This window comes from Lissotriton vulgaris, chromosome 7 (assembly GCF_964263255.1).
Source record: "Lissotriton vulgaris chromosome 7, aLisVul1.2, whole genome shotgun sequence".
NCBI classification, from domain to species: Eukaryota; Metazoa; Chordata; class Amphibia; order Caudata; family Salamandridae; genus Lissotriton; species Lissotriton vulgaris.
Window position 1 is genome coordinate 253934486 of NC_141695.1, and position 18080 is coordinate 253952565.

At 41.6% G+C, this 18080-nt stretch overlaps 1 protein-coding gene across 1 annotated transcript in view; it reads right to left on the reverse strand.

The window, feature by feature from the left end:
• Nucleotides 1-18080, reverse strand: part of LOC147701321 (putative methyltransferase DDB_G0268948) — a 496840-nt gene that overhangs the window by 140162 nt on the left and 338598 nt on the right. The window contains exons 4-5 of the mRNA XM_086928630.1: nucleotides 14425-14638; nucleotides 13656-13762 (exon numbers count right to left, since the gene is read on the reverse strand). Of these exons, the coding sequence (XP_086784756.1) occupies nucleotides 13656-13762; nucleotides 14425-14638 (321 nt within the window). The remainder of the gene's footprint in view (nucleotides 1-13655; nucleotides 13763-14424; nucleotides 14639-18080) is intronic.

Genomic DNA, 18080 nt, shown 5'->3' on the forward strand with positions numbered 1-18080 from the left:
TAGCCTATGAGCTGAAAGGCTGGAAGCCAGGTGGGAGGAAGGGAGGACGATGGAGCCCATCTATCTATTCAGACACGCAGATGAAAGAACAACATGATAAGCTGGGGGAATTATGAGATGCTTCACTCCTTGGTAAAATAGGTTGAGTGCCCTACATGACACGCCTGTTGGTGGAGGGGAAAGGACAGGAGTTATTTTTTTGAATTTGTGAGTCTTTGTTCTTTGGCCACTGACATGAGGAAAGTGAAATTATGTAACAGTGTTATCTCAAGTCCTATTGCAGTATATTTTTGTAAGGAAGGATTACAAAGGGGCTGGGGTCATTCACGAAGATAAGAACTTCACAAGCACAGATGATGAGTCATAAGACTTGGTAACAACAGTACCTAGAGAGATGAATGTACTTTAAGGATGTTTGACTGTTACAGCAACAGCGATTGTAATTAATGTAAGTTGGAAGGAACACATGCTTGATAAAATCTGTTTTAAAAAAATGGAAGTGAGAGCATTTTTTATGAAGTGAAGCAGACTATAAACACACACCATCCTGTGGGGACCTGGGTATCATTCTAATCACACACTATCTCAGTGGGGAATCTGATATATAGATATATATAGCCTGTATACTGTGTTAAGTTAGCATGTGCTTTTTAGGAGTTTAAACAACATTTTACCTTTCTGCTGCTTTTGCACACGACACATAGTTGTTGCTTTAACTTTGAGCCTAGTAGAATGTTTTCGATTCATACGAGAATAATATGTTGTTACACTGATATCAGCCTTTCTTGGAGAGCTGTGGCTGTACAGTGAGTGCTGAAACTTTCAAGGATATCTCAATACAGTAGTTGTTGTGAGCACTGATCTTCGCACATTCCTAGACATAACATACATGCAACTGCAGCCAAGTTCTGGCTTTAGGCGTGTTTTATATTGCTTTGCACGAGAGCATACAAACACACTTGATGGTGTTTCGCACGCAGAAGAGCTGGTTGCTGATGATGTGATCCCTTACCACTAGGATCTTGAGGTATGGGGCCGCTCTGTTAAAACCCACAAGAGACCTTCTTAGATATAATATAATATACTAGCTAGGGAGAGTGAGAATTAGGTTTTGTTAAACCCTATTCATTTTAGCATAATACTATGCTTTCACCGTTTGTGTTCTATGGACTAGTGACTATGCTGATTAGTTTGTTTCTTATAATATGTTTGCTTGTATTAGCTAAGATACTGTGTTTGAGAAAACTGCATTAGTGAATAAACATTTCAAACATGCATGTGTCCTCTTTTACTCCTTGTTCTGGATTGAAATGATTGTATAACGAAAGAGTGTTCATGTGTTCCACATTACCTGAGGTGTACTAAGTTCATGTTCTGGTTTCTCTATGCATTGGGAGTTTATGATGACCAATGAGACACTGATTGCTAGTCTGGTAGGGGATTTTCGGGTACTAAGGTGAGTTTTGGCACACCCTAATTCACTGAGGCTCAAAGCCTCTATGCACAGTTCTTTCTGAGCACGGAATCCCTGCGACACGGACCTGGGACTCATTCTAATCAAACACTATCTCTGAGTTGATATGGCCGTCACTATAATCACACAATATACTTATCAGTTGTTCAACATTGTTGTACTCACATGCCATCTATCTTCATTCACAGACGACGTCTAGGTGGAAAGTTTACAAAAATGGATCTGGTAATCTGACCCTGGCTTTCCCACATGACCATGCTGCATGATTTCGGGCTTGCCAATTGGTTTGTCTAGGTATTATTTTCTTTTTTTCATACCATTAACTCTTTGTTTCTCTCTCAAAATATGATCAATATATATAAGTCTAATTATGTGGACTTGCTCTGCTATATTTTTCTAGTGACAAATGCATATTTATTAAAAGCCATCTTAAGGGGGAAACATGGCGGCGGCCGCTTGAGCCGCTGCAGCGCTCTGTGTGTGCTCTCCCGGCTTGATGTGCTCGCACTGATTCTGGTCGGCTTTAATGCGGTCTATTAGGTGGTAAATCTATACTACGGGCCCCCGACACCCCTGGTTGAAATTCTGCAAGCGGATCAGCGGATCAGCGCGGTACATACTACCTGCCCGATGGGATTTGAGAAGAGGGCGTGTTCTTTTGCAAATGCGAGTGCAAGTGCTGTGGCGGTGAAGAACCCTTACCCGGCTCACCTTGTCTGTTACAAGAAGCTAGTCTCTGCAGGCTCCGCAGGCTGTGGGCATACGCTATCGTTGAGAAGCGACCTGTTGTGGAGTTTGGCCGCCCTGGAGTTAAGACGGAGGCGCCGAATTCGTGGCTTGCTTCCCGGACGCCGGGGGATAGTTGCCGTCACTGAAGGGGAGACGCCCATATCACCGGACGAGAAGACGACGAAGGTAGGGGAAGCGGCGTGTCTCCAGGAGCAGAGGGAGCTAAGGGGAAGCGGAGGTAGTGGCAGCGATACCGAGAGGGTAACAGCTGATCACTTGAGAGGTGATCTGTGTAAAGCCATGGTCAGCAAGGGAGCATTAAGGAAATGTAAAAGCAGAGATAAAAATAAAATAACGTGGTCACGGGATACCACTGCTCCATTGAGTGACTCGAGCTTGCCTATAGCGGATCTTGAAGCCAGTTTAGGACATGATGGTGGACAGGTAATTAAAACAGGGGAAACTAAGAGAAAGCACAGTTCTACTGCAGGCCATTTTTCCACTGACAAAAAAGAGTCCTCCTCATATCTAACCGGGCAGGTTAAAGCAAAACGTGTATACACGCGCAAATCAGCCAAGGGGTCGAAAACATCTAAGAGTCAGAACGCTACCTCAGTTTCTAGAATTACACCATCTTTTGAGGTCTTACTTTAAAGTAGTACCACAAGTAGTACTACTGTCAGACAAATCAGAAAAGATCCCGGAAGACAAGATGGAACTTAAGGGTTTAATAAACTCCGAGGATTTGATTAATAAAAATGACTCTCCATTAGAAATGGTGACGGGGGGCTCTGATATCTCCACGAACCCTGGAGCGGGGGGGGTAGATGGTAATAATTCAGAGAACCCATCAAGACAACAGCCACCTCTGGCCTTAGTTTTGGCACCCCCATTGGCTCCCCCTCTTGCGCTGACCTCATTAGCAGGCTTAAGTCTACAGGATTCCACAGGCCTGCAGGGTTCTACACAAGGAATTACAGCTACTAATGCAGAATTGATCACTACTTTGCAGGCGTCTTTTCAGGAGATGTTTACTTCTCTATCAGTGGATATTAAAAAGGGATTTGAAACCTCAGCAGCTAACCAAGCAGACATTAGGTGTTTCTGTGAAAGCCTAGACAAGAAATTAAGCGACCTATCAATGAGAACAGAGACATTGGAGGACAGAGTGACAGGCCTGTCCATACATTTAGATGAGGCTAAATCTAACATCGTCACGCTTAGGAAGGAAGATCAAATTCTCTCAGAGAGGATGGAGACGCTTGAGAATAATGCTCGCAGAAATAACCTTCGTCTAATGAATATTCCAGAGGATAAAGAAGGCTCAGATATCAAGCAGTTTGTTATCTCACTACTGAAGGAGGCGTTAAGACTTGATCAATCTGAAGAAGAACTATCGTTAGATATTCAGCGTATACACAGAGAGCCTTTCAAGAAAAACCCTCAAAGAACTAAGCCCAGAAAAATTCTGGTTAATTTCCTTACATACTCCCTTAAAGAAACTATTCTTAATCTGGCCTTAAAACAGAAAACTGTCACGGCAAAAGGTTTCAGCTTTCAAGTAAGATCGGATCTGTCTAGAACCACACTAGACAAACAATGGGAGTTTGGAAAAAGGTTCGAGGCTTTCAGAAGTTATGGTGCAACAGCTCAATTGGTTTTCCCCGCCGCACTGAGAGTAATGTACAACAATACTTTGCACAATATAAGATCAGTGTAAGCAGCGGATGAGTTACTGCTCACTATAGGTAGAGAAAAAGGAGAAAGGGGAGCAAGAAATTAGAGGTAGGATAACAGAAAAAAGAAATCTTAACTGGACATAGAAAAGTCAAGAAAAGAGGGAGGTGAAGGGGGAAAAAAAAAGTCTTACACATAAATAAAGAAATAGTTCCAAAAAAAAAAAAAGAGGTATATAAGATGTGATAAGTAGAATAAAAAAGAAATAAAAAAAAGGGGAGTTTTAAGGTTAGTTGCTAAAACACACAATAAAGTAGTGCACTACACATATGAATATAACGAAAGGTTCTGGTAAAGAGCGCATATGTTAGTTTTAACATATTCCTTAGGGGTGACTACTCTATCCATTCTATCCATCTTATTGGGTTTTTTCTTATTTCTTCTTTTTTCTTTCGACCACTACTAGATAGGGAGTTCACAACAGAGTGCTATCTTCTGTTTTTTTCCAGATAGATAAAACAAGGGTTTCCCAGGGGGTGGGGGGAGGTAGTCAGGGGCACTGGGGGGGGGGGGGGGGGGGTTGCAGGGGAGAAAATCAAAAAAGAGTCCTTTTTTTCGTGGTATTTTGTTTTTTTTGTTTAATATGGTCACGGACAAGAGCTGTCCTAGCTATAACTGTTTCTAGTAGGGGTATAAGCACGACAGAGCCTGCTTTTTGGAGGGGAGTGGTAGGTCTGAAGAAATGGATTTACTATATTAATGAGTAATTATGAGTAAACTATCTATTCTCTCCTGGAATACTAATGGTCTACGGACTTGCCCCAGGAAAAATAACATCATGCAATATCTTCGAGATTCGACCGCACAGATCATGGTACTTCAGGAGACACATTTGACCGACCCAGAAATACAGATATTGGTTAAGAGAAATAGATGGATTGATGCCTGCATAAACACGACACAAACAACACATACTAGAGGTGTAGCAATCCTATTTAGAAAGTCTATTAAAGCAAGACTGATTTCGAAAATAGTAGACCCAGGGGGACGATGGGCAATAGTGCCAGCCATAATATATGGTGCTCCAATAACTATTACAGGATACTATGGTCCTAATCAGGATGATCCATCGGCATTGAGAGTTCTTTTTTCACATCTATATTCACACCCTGATCCAATTATCCTAGCAGGAGACTTTAATATAGTTCTAGATCCTGTAATTGATAAATCTCCATCCAACAGAGCCAAAGTCTTGTCCAAAACAAAGGCATACTTGCAGGACAATATGAAGCAGTTAGGTTATAATGATATCTGGAGATCAATGCATGGTCAACAAAGAGGAGTCACTTTTCGGAACTACAGCTATCATCACCAATCTCGTATCGATTTTATCCTGATCAGCCAATCATTAGTACACCACGTTAAATCAGTATCCCATTTACCCTTTCATCTCTCAGATCATGCAGCAATTCTTTTAGATCTGGAATGGTTTCCAATGAAGCGATCAAGCAATTGGTCGTTTGACCGTTCATTACTCTCATCATCTAATATTATTGATGCCCTTAAGATTGAGGTCCAGTTTTTTCTGGATGATAATATAAGATCAGCCTCTCCAGACGTTATATGGGATGCACTTAAGGCGTTCTTAAGGGGCCAGATAAAGAATAAAGTATCCTATAAGAACAAAATCTATAGAGAAGCAGTAAACTCACTGGAATCAGAGTTAGCTAATCTTCAAGCAGATATAATAAGACACTCTGATCCCAGCACTCCTACGGCCCAGGAAAAGCAGAATAAAATGACCATTTTGAAAGGAGAATTAAGCTCGATATTAAATACTAGGGTTCAAGAGAGATGGGAAGCCAGCAAATTGGCACACTTCGAATATGGCGAAGGTGCCAGTAAATTGCTCGCATGGAAAAACAAAGACTGAGCTAGTCCGTAATAACATTAACTCTATCATGACTGACGGCATCATAGTTTCTACTGATGTGGATATTAGGAGAACGCTCCGTGACTTTTTTAGTAACATTTATTGTGAGGATATTCAGGTGGAGCCAAAGCAGGTTGAAGATTGGCTAGCAGAAGTGTCTCTCCCCGCTCTGACATCAGAACAAAGCAATAAATTAGATGACCCGATCTCACAAGAGGAAGTTAAGCGAGTCATGGCCAGTAGTAAAAAGGGTAAAGCATCAGGCCCTGATGGTTTGCCATCTGAAATCTATAAAGCCCTATCTTCAGTCATTATTCATTTTTTGACTGAGCTTTTCAATAAAATCCTCCTTGAAGGGACGCCCCCCCCTAAATCATGGGATAGTGCATCAATTACATTGATATTAAAACCAGGCAAATCAGCGCTGAACTGTGGGTCTTATAGACCAATTTCCATTCTAAATACAGACTACAAAATATTTACCTCTGTACTTGCGAACAGGTTGGGTGCAGCTGCAACAAACATCTTGCACACAGATCAAAAAGGATTTGTAAGGGGGCGTCAGCTATATGAACTGACATATGACCTTATAGGTGCTATTGATATGGCGACGGTGACATCACTACCTCTAGCTGTAATGACCTTGGATGCCACTAAGGCATTTGATAGAGTAAATTGGGTTTATCTATCAGAAGTACTGGAAAAATTCAATTTAGGTAGCAAATTTAGACGCACAATCAAACTCTTGTATAGGAACCCATCAGCATCCTTACCTGTCAATGGTGAACTATCGGACCCTTTTAATATCACTCGGGGAACCCGACAAGGATGTCCCCTTTCCCCTCTCCTAATTGATCTTTATATAGAACCTTTTGCACAAAAAATGTGAGACAATAGTAATATCAAGTCCTTTGTGTTTGAAGGGTGGGAGAGGAAGGTCGCTTTATATGCAGATGACCTTCTCATTTTTACATCTGAGTTAAGATCAGCTTTTCCAACACTAATTACGTTGGCTAAAGAATTTGAAGCAGTATCAGGATATGAGGTTAATGCAGCCAAGACAGACATTATGGTCTGGAATGACCCTGAACCTGTAGCGGGAGCCCAGACAAGTTCAGTCCTTCGATACTTAGGTTTGAATATTTACCAAAACATAGACGAGATTGCTCCAGCAAATTTTTCGCTTATATCTAAAGAATGTTGCAGGCAAATGAAATCATGGTCCAACCTACCGTTATCTCTATTGGGTAGATCTAATTTAGTGAAAATGAGATCTTACCTAAGATCACATTTTTATTTAATACCATCCCCCTTTTTTTTGATCCCAAAATGATAACTAAATTACAAAGCGATATACGTTCTTTTATCTGGAATAACCATAACCCAAGAATCTCATGGAAGAAGATCAGGCGCCGTAGAGAGAAGGGAGGTTTGGCTGCACCCGATTTACAACTTTATGGTTGGGCTTTTCAAATGTCCCATGTTAGGATGCTATTAAAATCCCCTATAAACTTGGCCTGTGGACACATGTTCGCTGCACTACTTAGAGGAGAAAAAGTGGCTGACCATGAATTTTTGTTTAAATTTGGGGACCCCAAGTTTTTAAAGAAAATAAAACTAAAGGTGCTTAGGGATGCATGCAGAACATGGACTAAACTTAGATGTACCCTTAAAATTGACTATTATTCTGCTAAAGCCCCACTTTGGAACTCTCCTGGCTCTCCGAGCTGGCTATTGGATAGTCTTGCAACTCCATTACGTGAGGCGGGCTTGATAACTTGGGGGGACATCTTTATTGAAGGAAGTTTACTACCATGGGAGATTCTATGTTCAAAAGTGGGGCCTAGGCTCTCTAGGTTCAAATATCTCCAAATCCAAGGTTGGGCAAATGCAAGGTCCCGTGTTAAAGGTAGATTTCTGATAGGAGGTGATAGTACATTAGTGTCACTACTAACGGATAGACCCCCATTTCAGAAAGAAGTCTCATTATGGTATAATATGTTACTAGATGAAGTAGAGGGTGAGTTCCTATTACCAGAACAGTTATGGTCCACACATATGACTGGTATTAGTGTTGAGAATATGTGGCATGAATCATTTAAAATCCTGTGGAACTTAGTAAAACCATCGTGGTTACGCCAAAATCATCTGTTCACACTGCATAGGGCCTACTATTCGCCCCAACGCCTGTCAAAGTTTATAGACAACACGCAGGTTTTATGCCCTAAATGTGGTTTGGCAGAGGCCTCGGACTTACACATGTTCCTGGAATGCCCACTGCTAACATCATTTTGGGACTCCGTCTCGAGTTCAATATCTACCTCTTTGGGATCTCCACTAATTTTGACACCTGCTCTTGTTATTTTTGGAATTTCACCAGAGTTTACTGGTCCAGCAAAAAAATTACTTTTTTTTTGTATATTGTTGGCAAGAAGGGAAAGATGTAAAAAATGCAAAGATCCATCACCTCCAATTTTGCTGGATTGGAAAAGGTCAGTTCTACAAACATCAAAGATGGACCTCTTAAGATCAGGAAATCAAAGCAAGAGAAAATTCTGGAGTCTGCTAAATTGGTAAAGAGCTATGGTTGATCTTGTTTTTTTTTTTTTTTTTTCTTCCCCAAGGTCCAATGATTACGCTGCTTGGCATCCTCTTCTTTTTTCCATTTGACTATACCCAATATATTCCAACACAATGGGCATATGAACGCAGCATGGGTCCCATATGGTTATTCAATGTGGCTATGTTGGACTACGATTCTACTTGTTGTGGAGCAATTAGAGCTGCATACCCCGGAGCTCCTTCCAGTATATCTGAGATAGTAAGATCGTTTCCACATCTAATAGTTGATCACCAAGGGCAAAAATGAGGACACAAAAAAAAAAGCCATCTTAAGTGTGCCCTGATTATTTAAGCAGCTATTCATTTTTGAATAACCTATCACATCACATAAGTACTGTAATAATATAAAACATTTAAACATTTGTTCATAAATGTTTTTAATCACAATAGACAATTTTGAGCAGGTCCCCACGAGGATATTACCATATTTTCAAGTCTCCATCATGATCGTTCTGTGCGAGGGATTAAATAAAATTATATTTGCATATTTGAAGCAGGACCCAGTATAATAAAAAAATAATAATAATCTGCAATTAGTATATCTTAAAAACATTGGGAACGGTTAGTCCTCACAAGACAGCTATCCACACATTATCCCCACAAGGATGGTAACGCGTGTGTCTGTATTGAGCATGGGCTGAAAAATTTGTTCCGGTCGCGGAATTTGGGGATTTTCCGCGATTTCGTGATCCACGAATCTCGAGAAATCGCGGTAAAATCTGCGAATCAGCGGGGACGAATTTTCAGCCAAGCACTTACGGGGTTACAGCAGCAGGTGCAAAAGTTGAAGCTAATTTTTTGTAACCTTTTACAAAAGGGTTACAAACAAATTGTAAGTGCTTCCTGGCGGCTCGTTGCCTACTTGCAACTATTCTCTGACCCTGCTCTGACCCTTGAAGCAGGGTCAGAGAATAGTTACAAGTAGGCAATGAGGTGCCCGTCACGAAAATTAAACCTCAACAATAAGCACTGACAGATATAAAAACAAGCATTTGCAATGCAATAGGTCTTGCATTGGGAAAATTTAAGCTATTGGTCTTGTAAATGACAATTTTTTTTCATTTTTGTGTTGGTTTTGAAAATAGCTAAATTAATAGCTTTGTCATTTACAATGCCAATAGTTATAACTTTCCCAAATGTGACACCTATAGGATTTATAATTCAACATGTTTTGTATTTACGTGACTTAGATGTATTTATATTACAAATTACAATGGCTTTTATTTTTTTAAAATAATTAATACTTAAATAGAAGTGATTTTAATTTATAATGGCAATAGCTTAAACTTTTGTAAATAACTATGTGAAGATCATGTTCAGTGTATTTTATTGTGACGAAAATCCAAGAAGAGAAGTGAAATATTAACATATTTTTGTGACATTTGTAACAAAGCTTGAAACATTGAGAGAACATATTTGAACCAGTTGTTGTTGAATGGTTGCGCAGATTGATGCTGGAGTGGCGCTGAGTGGTGCTGTGGTGGTGTTGTGGTGATGCTGAGTGGTGCTGTGGTGTTGCTGAGTGATACTGGGATGCTGCTGAGTGATGCTGGGGTGGTGCTGAGTGGTGCTGTGGTGGTGATGAGTGATGCTGTGGTGGTGCTAAGTGGTGCTATTCTGTGATAATGTGGTCGTGCTGAGTGATCCTGTGGTGGTGCTGAGTGATTCCGTGGTGGTGCTGTGGCGGTGCTGAGTGATAATGTGGTGGTGCTGAGTGATGCTGTGGTGGTGTTGAGTGATGTTGTGGTGGCACTGAGTGGTGCTGTGGCGGTGCTGAGTAGTGCTGTGGTGGTGCTGAGTGATGCTGTGGTGGTGCTGAGTGAAGATGTGGTGGTGCTGTGTGGTGCTGATGTGGTGCTGAGTGATAATGTGGTGGTGCTGAGTGATAATGTGGTGGTGCTGAGTGATGCTGGGGTAGCGCTGAGTGATGATGTGGTGATGCAGAGGGCAGAAAGGCACAAAAAACAGTCTAACAAAGGGCAGAAGGGCAGAAAAACAAGTGAAAAACAAGTCTAACAGAGGGCAGAAGGGCACAAAAAAACAGTCTAACAGAGGACAGAAGGGCAGAAAAACAAGGGAAAAACGAGTCTAACAGAGGGCAGAAGGGCACAAAAAACAAGTCTAACAGGAGGCAGAAAGGCACAAAAACGAGTCTAACAGAGGGTAGAAGGGCACAAAAAACGAGTCTAACAGAGGGCAGAAGGGCACAAAAACAAGGGAATAACAGAGGGCAGAAGGGCAAAAAAAACGAGTCTAACAGAGGGCAGAAGGGCACAAAAAACGAGTCTAACAGGGGGCAGAAGAGCAGAAAAACAAGGGAAAAACGAGTCTAACAGAGGGCAGAAGGGCACAAAAAACGAGTCTAACAGGGGGCAGAATGAATCCCGTCCTGCGTGTTTGTCCACGAAGATGCTACCTTTTTGTGCAATACCCCTACTCAACTGGAGTACTTTCTACTGTCTAATCAGTAAGTGCTCCCTCGTTGGCTAAATGTATAGGGACAGATTTACAATGGCGATGCGCCAGTTATTGTGCGCGGTAGCTCCGCCACCCATTGTGCGCCGCATTTACAATGCGACACACCATGTGGCGAAAATGGCACATATGCGTCACGCATCTGTGCCGTAAAAGCAGCGCATTGCTGGAGCTGCGTCGCAAGCGTGACGCAGCTCCAGCAATGCTCTGGGGGGCACTATCTCCCCAATGCTGCATCAAGCCTTGCTCCTGCTTCAAGCAGGCGCAGGGTTTTGACGCAGCATTGGCCTAAAAGTGACTGAGTGAAATCTTGTAGATTTCACTCAGCCACTTTTAGGAGGCGTTCCTTCACAGGAACGCCCTCCCCTGCACCGGAACGCCTCCTGATGTTGCAGGACTTTACAACGTGACGCATCTCTCAGATGCGTCACATTGTTAATACCCAGCACCACAGCGCATCTTTTGTGCTGCCGCTGCGTCACACAAGTGACGCAACTGCGGCGCAAAAGAGGCGCAAGCGGCTTATAAATCTGCCCCTTAGTGCTTTTACTACACTGTAGCTGCATAAAGGGCCAGAAGATGTGTCTCCAGTGACCATGTGTGCCTATGCCTGTGTTACAGGCACACATGGTCACTGTAGACACATCTTCTGGCCCTTTACGCAGCTGCAGTGTAGTAAAAGCACTACACATTTACCCAATGAGGGAGCACTTACTGGATTAGCCAGTAGAAAGTACTCCAGGGCAAAGCACAAAAAAATCCGCCATTTCGCTGGAAAATGTGCGAATTCGCTGATTTTTTTTTGCGATTTCGCAGGGAAATCTGAGGAATTCGCGGAACGCAAATTCGCAAATTTTGTCCATACTTAGTCTGTATGTGTGTTAGTGTGGAGTGAGATTGGAAAATTTGACCTCCCCAAACTATATAACTGAACAACTTTACCTTATGCTAATTGGGTTTTATATTTTAATTGGTACTGCTGTAGAAATACAAAATACACTAAGTCGTGCAGTTTATGACTCAGGCCCTAAGAGGATACTACTGCATATTGCCTACTATGAAGACGGTTCTCTCTGATCTTATTGATACAAAATACATATTGTTCCTATGAGATCCAGCTCTAGGTTGAATTATATTGTTGCATTTTAAATGTGGTTGCTCTACCAATGGATAGGACAACTTCAATTACAGTGTGTTTGTCTGGCTGATACTGTGACTGAAACACACTATAGCAATGCCTTCATCAACTCAGCCATATCCCAGACACCTGGAAACATGCCACCATTATGTCCCTGCTCAAGAAACCATCCACTGACCCAGCTATGCTTTCAAACTACAGAGCCATCTCCCTACTCCCATGCTCAGCAAAGGACCTGGAGAAAATAATCAACTCATGCCTCACCAACAACCAGCAACCACTAGCAACTTAACCTCACGAAGTCTGGATTCAGGCCAAACACAGTACAGGAACAGCACTTATCACTGCTACACAGTACAGAAACAGTACTCATCACTGCTACAGTAGACACTCGCAGGATCTTTGGATCTTCATTCTTCTAGACCTCTCCGTTGCATTTGACATGATTCCACTCCTCATACTTATCAGGCCCCTGCACAAGATTGGCGTCTAAGAATCCACTCACTGCATTTGCTCCTTCTTAATGGATAAAACACAAGCTGCAAGCCTGCCACCTTATTTATCTGAAGCCTCCAAATGCATTTATGGAGAGCCTCATCACTCAGCCCCACCCTCTTCAATGCATACATTATCCCTCTGAGCACAGAAATGACAACTTTCCCAAAGTGACATTTCTACATTAGTAGTCAAATCCACTTGCACTAACGGAAAGTATTTGCATTGCTTTCTTGATTACAAACACTATAGTGCCACTCTTTTGCACAAAGGAAATACAGCTCAGTAGCCTTTCAACAGGTCGCACATGGCAATCAATGACAGAAGCAGGTCCGATTGTACCGAACACACCATCCGGTGCCATTCCCCACCAGTACATGTAGCAGACATGTGCACATGCCCTACTTCTTACCGACACCAGACCCTGCCCACAGGGAGTAACCTGCACACACAGGCTTAACAATGGCAAACTTGTGACACATTTGAAGAGCTACCTTTGAGGGTGACCTACGGAGCAGCATTTGTGTTACATCCCCTACGTATATGTATTATCCCCAGTAAATAGACTTACAGCTAAACCAAATCAGCCAAACATGTATGCACCAATCACCAATATATATATGACAAGCCAGCACTTTGGCCCTGAATGGCAGTGTCAAAAGCATGCAACGTCCGAATGCTAGCACATAGATCAATGGACAACCAGAAGCAAAAAGATAAGGGAAAGCACCCTAAAAAGGGCCGTTTCCAACAACGTTCAACTTGTAAAGGCTGGTTTGTCACCAGTACACATTGTTATTCTTCAACAGGGCAGCAATCCCTAGTTATACTTCAGGCTTCGACATTTTAGCTAAGAATTTAAATATGTGTTGGAATAAAAGAGTCATAAAGGGTTTCTTCTGTGCCAAGTGGCCTCACACTTCTCTTACCCACAGAGGTAAAGTTCCTACTCTCCCACAATGTAGTAACTGGAGAAGGTGTACACACTCACAATGTTCAAGTACAACAGCTGCATAAATGTTCTAGTTCTTTTGTTATTAATTAGCTGTTTTGAGTTGGACAATGGCTGAAAGATTAACTCATCTCTCTAAAATTACCATTTATTCTCTTACCTTGTTTTGTCTGTATAATGCAAAGCATCAAATATCTCTTTGTATTCAGATAGCATGAGTCCAACAATACTTTCAGCACCATGTTCATATATGAGAAAATCAAAACACTGCAGAGAAAAATGTGATCATATGAGAAGATTAATTTAACCATTCTATATTCCTTTCTAACTAAACTGTGCAAGCCACACATTAATTATAGCAACCACATTAATGAGTCTTAACCAAAGGCTATTGAGGATATAACTGTTAAGTTGCTGCCTAACAGCAATCTTCTCTCCTGAATCCATTACAGTAATAAAGATATTTAGGCCCGACTTAGAGTTGTGAGGTAACTAAAGAGGTAAAATCCACAAACTAAGTTTTCTCAGGCGGTCCATACCTAGAATGGAAGAAATTCAGATTGTTGCTTCTAGTCCATAATTAATATAAGTCCTGCAAATTGGGGGCTCTTGTATTTCCTCCAAACTCACAGATTTTGATTAGGAGTGGCCCGGCTCTTGTGGGATAATGACTGTTTCTGTTAAAATCAGACAAACTGGTGATCAGAATTTATGAGCAGCAATAAATATTGCTGTTTTGGTGTTTACCCCAACTTTACAGATTTTGGTTCTTACTGCACAAAAATATGCATATCCAGATAATGTTCAGGACATTTTTCTTTTTTTACATTTTGGCAGGTGTAACTTTCTGAAATGTTTGTGGGGATCAGGGCCTCCCAAAATACATTTAGCCCAGGGCCCACAAATCCTTAATATGTCCCCTCACTCACCTTGTTGAAACAATCTGTTAGACTTTGAGAGCAATCTTTGTAGTTAAGATAACAATAAGGATACAAAGAGTATATTGCCAGGCAGCCATTGGGTTTGAGGACACGATCCAACTCTCTTAAGAACACATCTATGTTGAACCAGTGAGCAGCAACAGAAGCAGTGATCAGATCAACAGAGTCATCATCGAATGGTAAATTCTCTGCACAGCCAACCCTATGAAAGAAGACAAGAGATGTTTTTTATTATGAAACCAGGATTTTAAGAGTCATAAAGGGTATGGGCTTCAGAAACCGAGCAGAGCACTCTCTACGAAGCCTGATAGATTTGTAATTGATGGTTCTATTGTTCCACTAAAAATGTCTTTCCAACCCTGATTGCTGAGGAAGCCATGCCAATCTAAATTGACAATATCTATTAATCATATTTATGAAATCAATGTTAACTATAGAAATTGAATAAAGATTTGAGTGGTAAAAATATCTCTAATAACGGTCTAGAACACAAAATATCAATGGTTGATGTTAACCCTTTCTCTGCCATGGATGTAATGGTCCCATCCTCTTCCACGGTGGCCGTGTGCCAAAGATGTAACCGTTAAGTCCTCTATACATATCCAGGAAACCCTGCTGCTGTTTACAGCAGTGGGATTTTATTTTTTGGTGTGTTTTGTTTCCAGCCTTGGGAGCAGGGGAAAAGCTTCCCCTGACATTTGCATTGGGAGACCTGGGGAAATGCTGGGTGGAAGTAAGGTTGTGGCTCCCTGCAGATTCCATAACTTTCCATAACAGAAATGTCACTTATTTAAAAGCTACATAGAAGTTATATGAGCCACCCGTCCTTTGAACTCAATATCAACCTCCAGATAGACAATCATATCAATTCTCGACCCATCGAAAGCTTCTGCAACAATATATGAATATTTTAAGTCATCAAGGCATAGCACCCCATCAAAACATCTCAGACATAATCTTTAATTCTTATTGTCCATGGTGAGCCTGAGTTTGCCATAAGCTCCAAATCTACATTAAAAATCTGCACAGCACATTTGGGATCTCTGGTCATTGTCATTTTCCTTAAACTAGCTGTTTGGACTAAACAATGCCCAAACTGTTTCGACATTACTTATTACCTTCCTCATTCACACAAGAGACTTTGCCCTTAGTCAACCCAGTGTTGCTATTATTATTCTTTTTGGAAGTCCCTGCTCACAAGAGCAAAATGCCCCAGACGTCCACATTTCTTACATTTTTTACCCGGTGCAGGACACCTTGGAGCAGATGCTGCATGAATAATGCTCCCACTTTTAAAATAATAAAAATCTGTGTCAAATTTTTTGTATGCACTCTGCCCTCCATGTGGATTTTCAGACTTCACACTGCACACATCCTCTACCAAACCCTTGGTGTCCTCATTTATAGACTTCATCTACTTCACTGACTGTTCCATTGCTCTGGCAGCGCTTATGACATCCTGCAAATAGAGATCACCCCAAATCCAAAACTTCTCTTGAACCTATTTACTCCTGACATGCACAATGATTTTGTCCCTAATCATTTCACCATGAGAAGTCCAAAATTGCAGTTTATGGAGAGAGCTTGTAACCCAGTAAGAGAATAATCAAATGATTCTCCATCTTGAGCCCTGGTATAAAACTTTAATCTATTAAGAGCAACACTGGAAGTGGGCTTGAATCCAGTCTTTATTCGAACCATGGCATCTTCAAAAACATTTCTGTCACCCCCACCTTGTAATAGAGTTCTGAGCATAACCTGACCCTCCGACCCTAAACAGTATTGAAACTTATTTTTTTCCTCTCAGCTGACAACCTCACCCCATCAATAGCCTTGAGTTAAGTCAGAAATTACTCCTTCCACCTCAACCAAGGGATGGCTTGTAGAAACTTTGAGGGAGGGTCAAACTGCATTATAAAGTCATTCAAAATCTCAGCAATCTATTTAAAAACCAACACTGCCCTATCATAGGGATTTCCTTCTCCTAAGAATAGAAAAATGTAGGTTACAGTAAAATAGTCATAAAACTTTGATGAAGTATTTTTTTCTCCGAACAAGTATATAAGGTATTGCTAAATGGTTCACAACTCAAAATGCCCCTTGATGTTGGTTTCTTCTGGATACTTCAATGACATGTGATAGGTAAAAATTGTGTGAGAAATTGAAGAGGAACTGTAGCAAAAGGGTCTTACCAACTCGCAGCGATCCAAGCAGAGCAAAGTAAGAGGATACTTTACCAGTTTGTGAAAACAGTGCACTGGACAGACACGCACTTTAATTCTAGTATGCACACAGTATTTGACAATGGAAATGGAACCAAACCAGGAACACAAATTGTGAACCAATCAGGCGTCTTCAGACATGCACATGGTAAACATGCATGCAGGATGACACGGCGATCCAAAGACTGGAAGCGAAGACCTAAGGCAGATAGGTGGCATCCAAGGTAACAAGACACGCAGCAGGAAGGAATTTGAGTCTAAATCCAAGTAAAGTGGATCCGCAACTAGACAAGCACAGATGAGTAAGCATTAAAGTGTGAATTCCAGGTCATAGAATGAAGGGCAAGGGGGTAATGTGCATCAATGACAGGGCTTTGGCACAACTGTCCTCTTTCCTTAAGGATCACTGTCAAAGGATGATTCTGAACCAATACCATTTACATGTGTTTTCATTGCTATGTGGAGCACTGCAGGAATCTTCACAGAGCCCCAAGCAGTTTAATCTCTATGCCTCTCCACTTGCTGGCATCATCCACTCCTATGGGTTACAGGTGGTTAGTATGCCAATGACAGCCAGATCATTGTGTCGATCCCTAAAGACACAGCAGTCTTCTCAGCCAATTTATCAAATTGTGTTTCAGCCACAGCATGATCAATAGAAAAGAATCCCCTGAAACTCAGTGGGGAGAAAACGGAGGAGTCGATCTTAGGGATGCAAGCCTCCATCTGGGACACCAGTTGGTGGTCCGCTACTCTCGGCACTCTGCCAGTTCCAGCAGAGAAAGCAATAAATATTGGGTAATCATGGATAGCAAGATTTCTCTAAATGAACAGGCCAATCACACTTATTACTTGCTTCTGGCTTAGAAGAAGACTAAACAAAATATTTCCATTTAATCTTTTCTTGGTGTGAAATCAGGTAACTCTGGCATTCGTTATGTTTAGAATTGATTAGTGCAAAATCCTCTACCTGGATAAAAAAAATGTACCCTGACAAAAGTGCAGGTAGCACACAATGCTCTTGCCAGGGTCATCCTTAACATTCATCAGTCAGCCTCTCTGGGGCTGCGCGAGCTGCACTGGCTAGCTTTTAAAAAGTGAGTCATGTTTAAGGCTCTTTATGTTGTACACAAGGCTCTCCATCTGTGAGAAGGGAGATGTTCAATCGGTACTTCCCAGGTAGAAATATCTGCTCAGTCCATCCAAATCTGGTCACTCTGCCCAGAATCCGGAAGAAGAGATAAGGTAGTAGAGCTTTCTCATAGAGCTTTCTCAGTCACAACAGCCAATCTGTGGGACTCGCTCCTCCCCTCTCTGACTTCAATTACAGGGCACTTGCCCTTTGAAAATGCCTTAAGCACCTGGGGTTGATTCACAGAACTAACCTGAGACAAAATCCTAAACTTACTACTTTTGGTATTC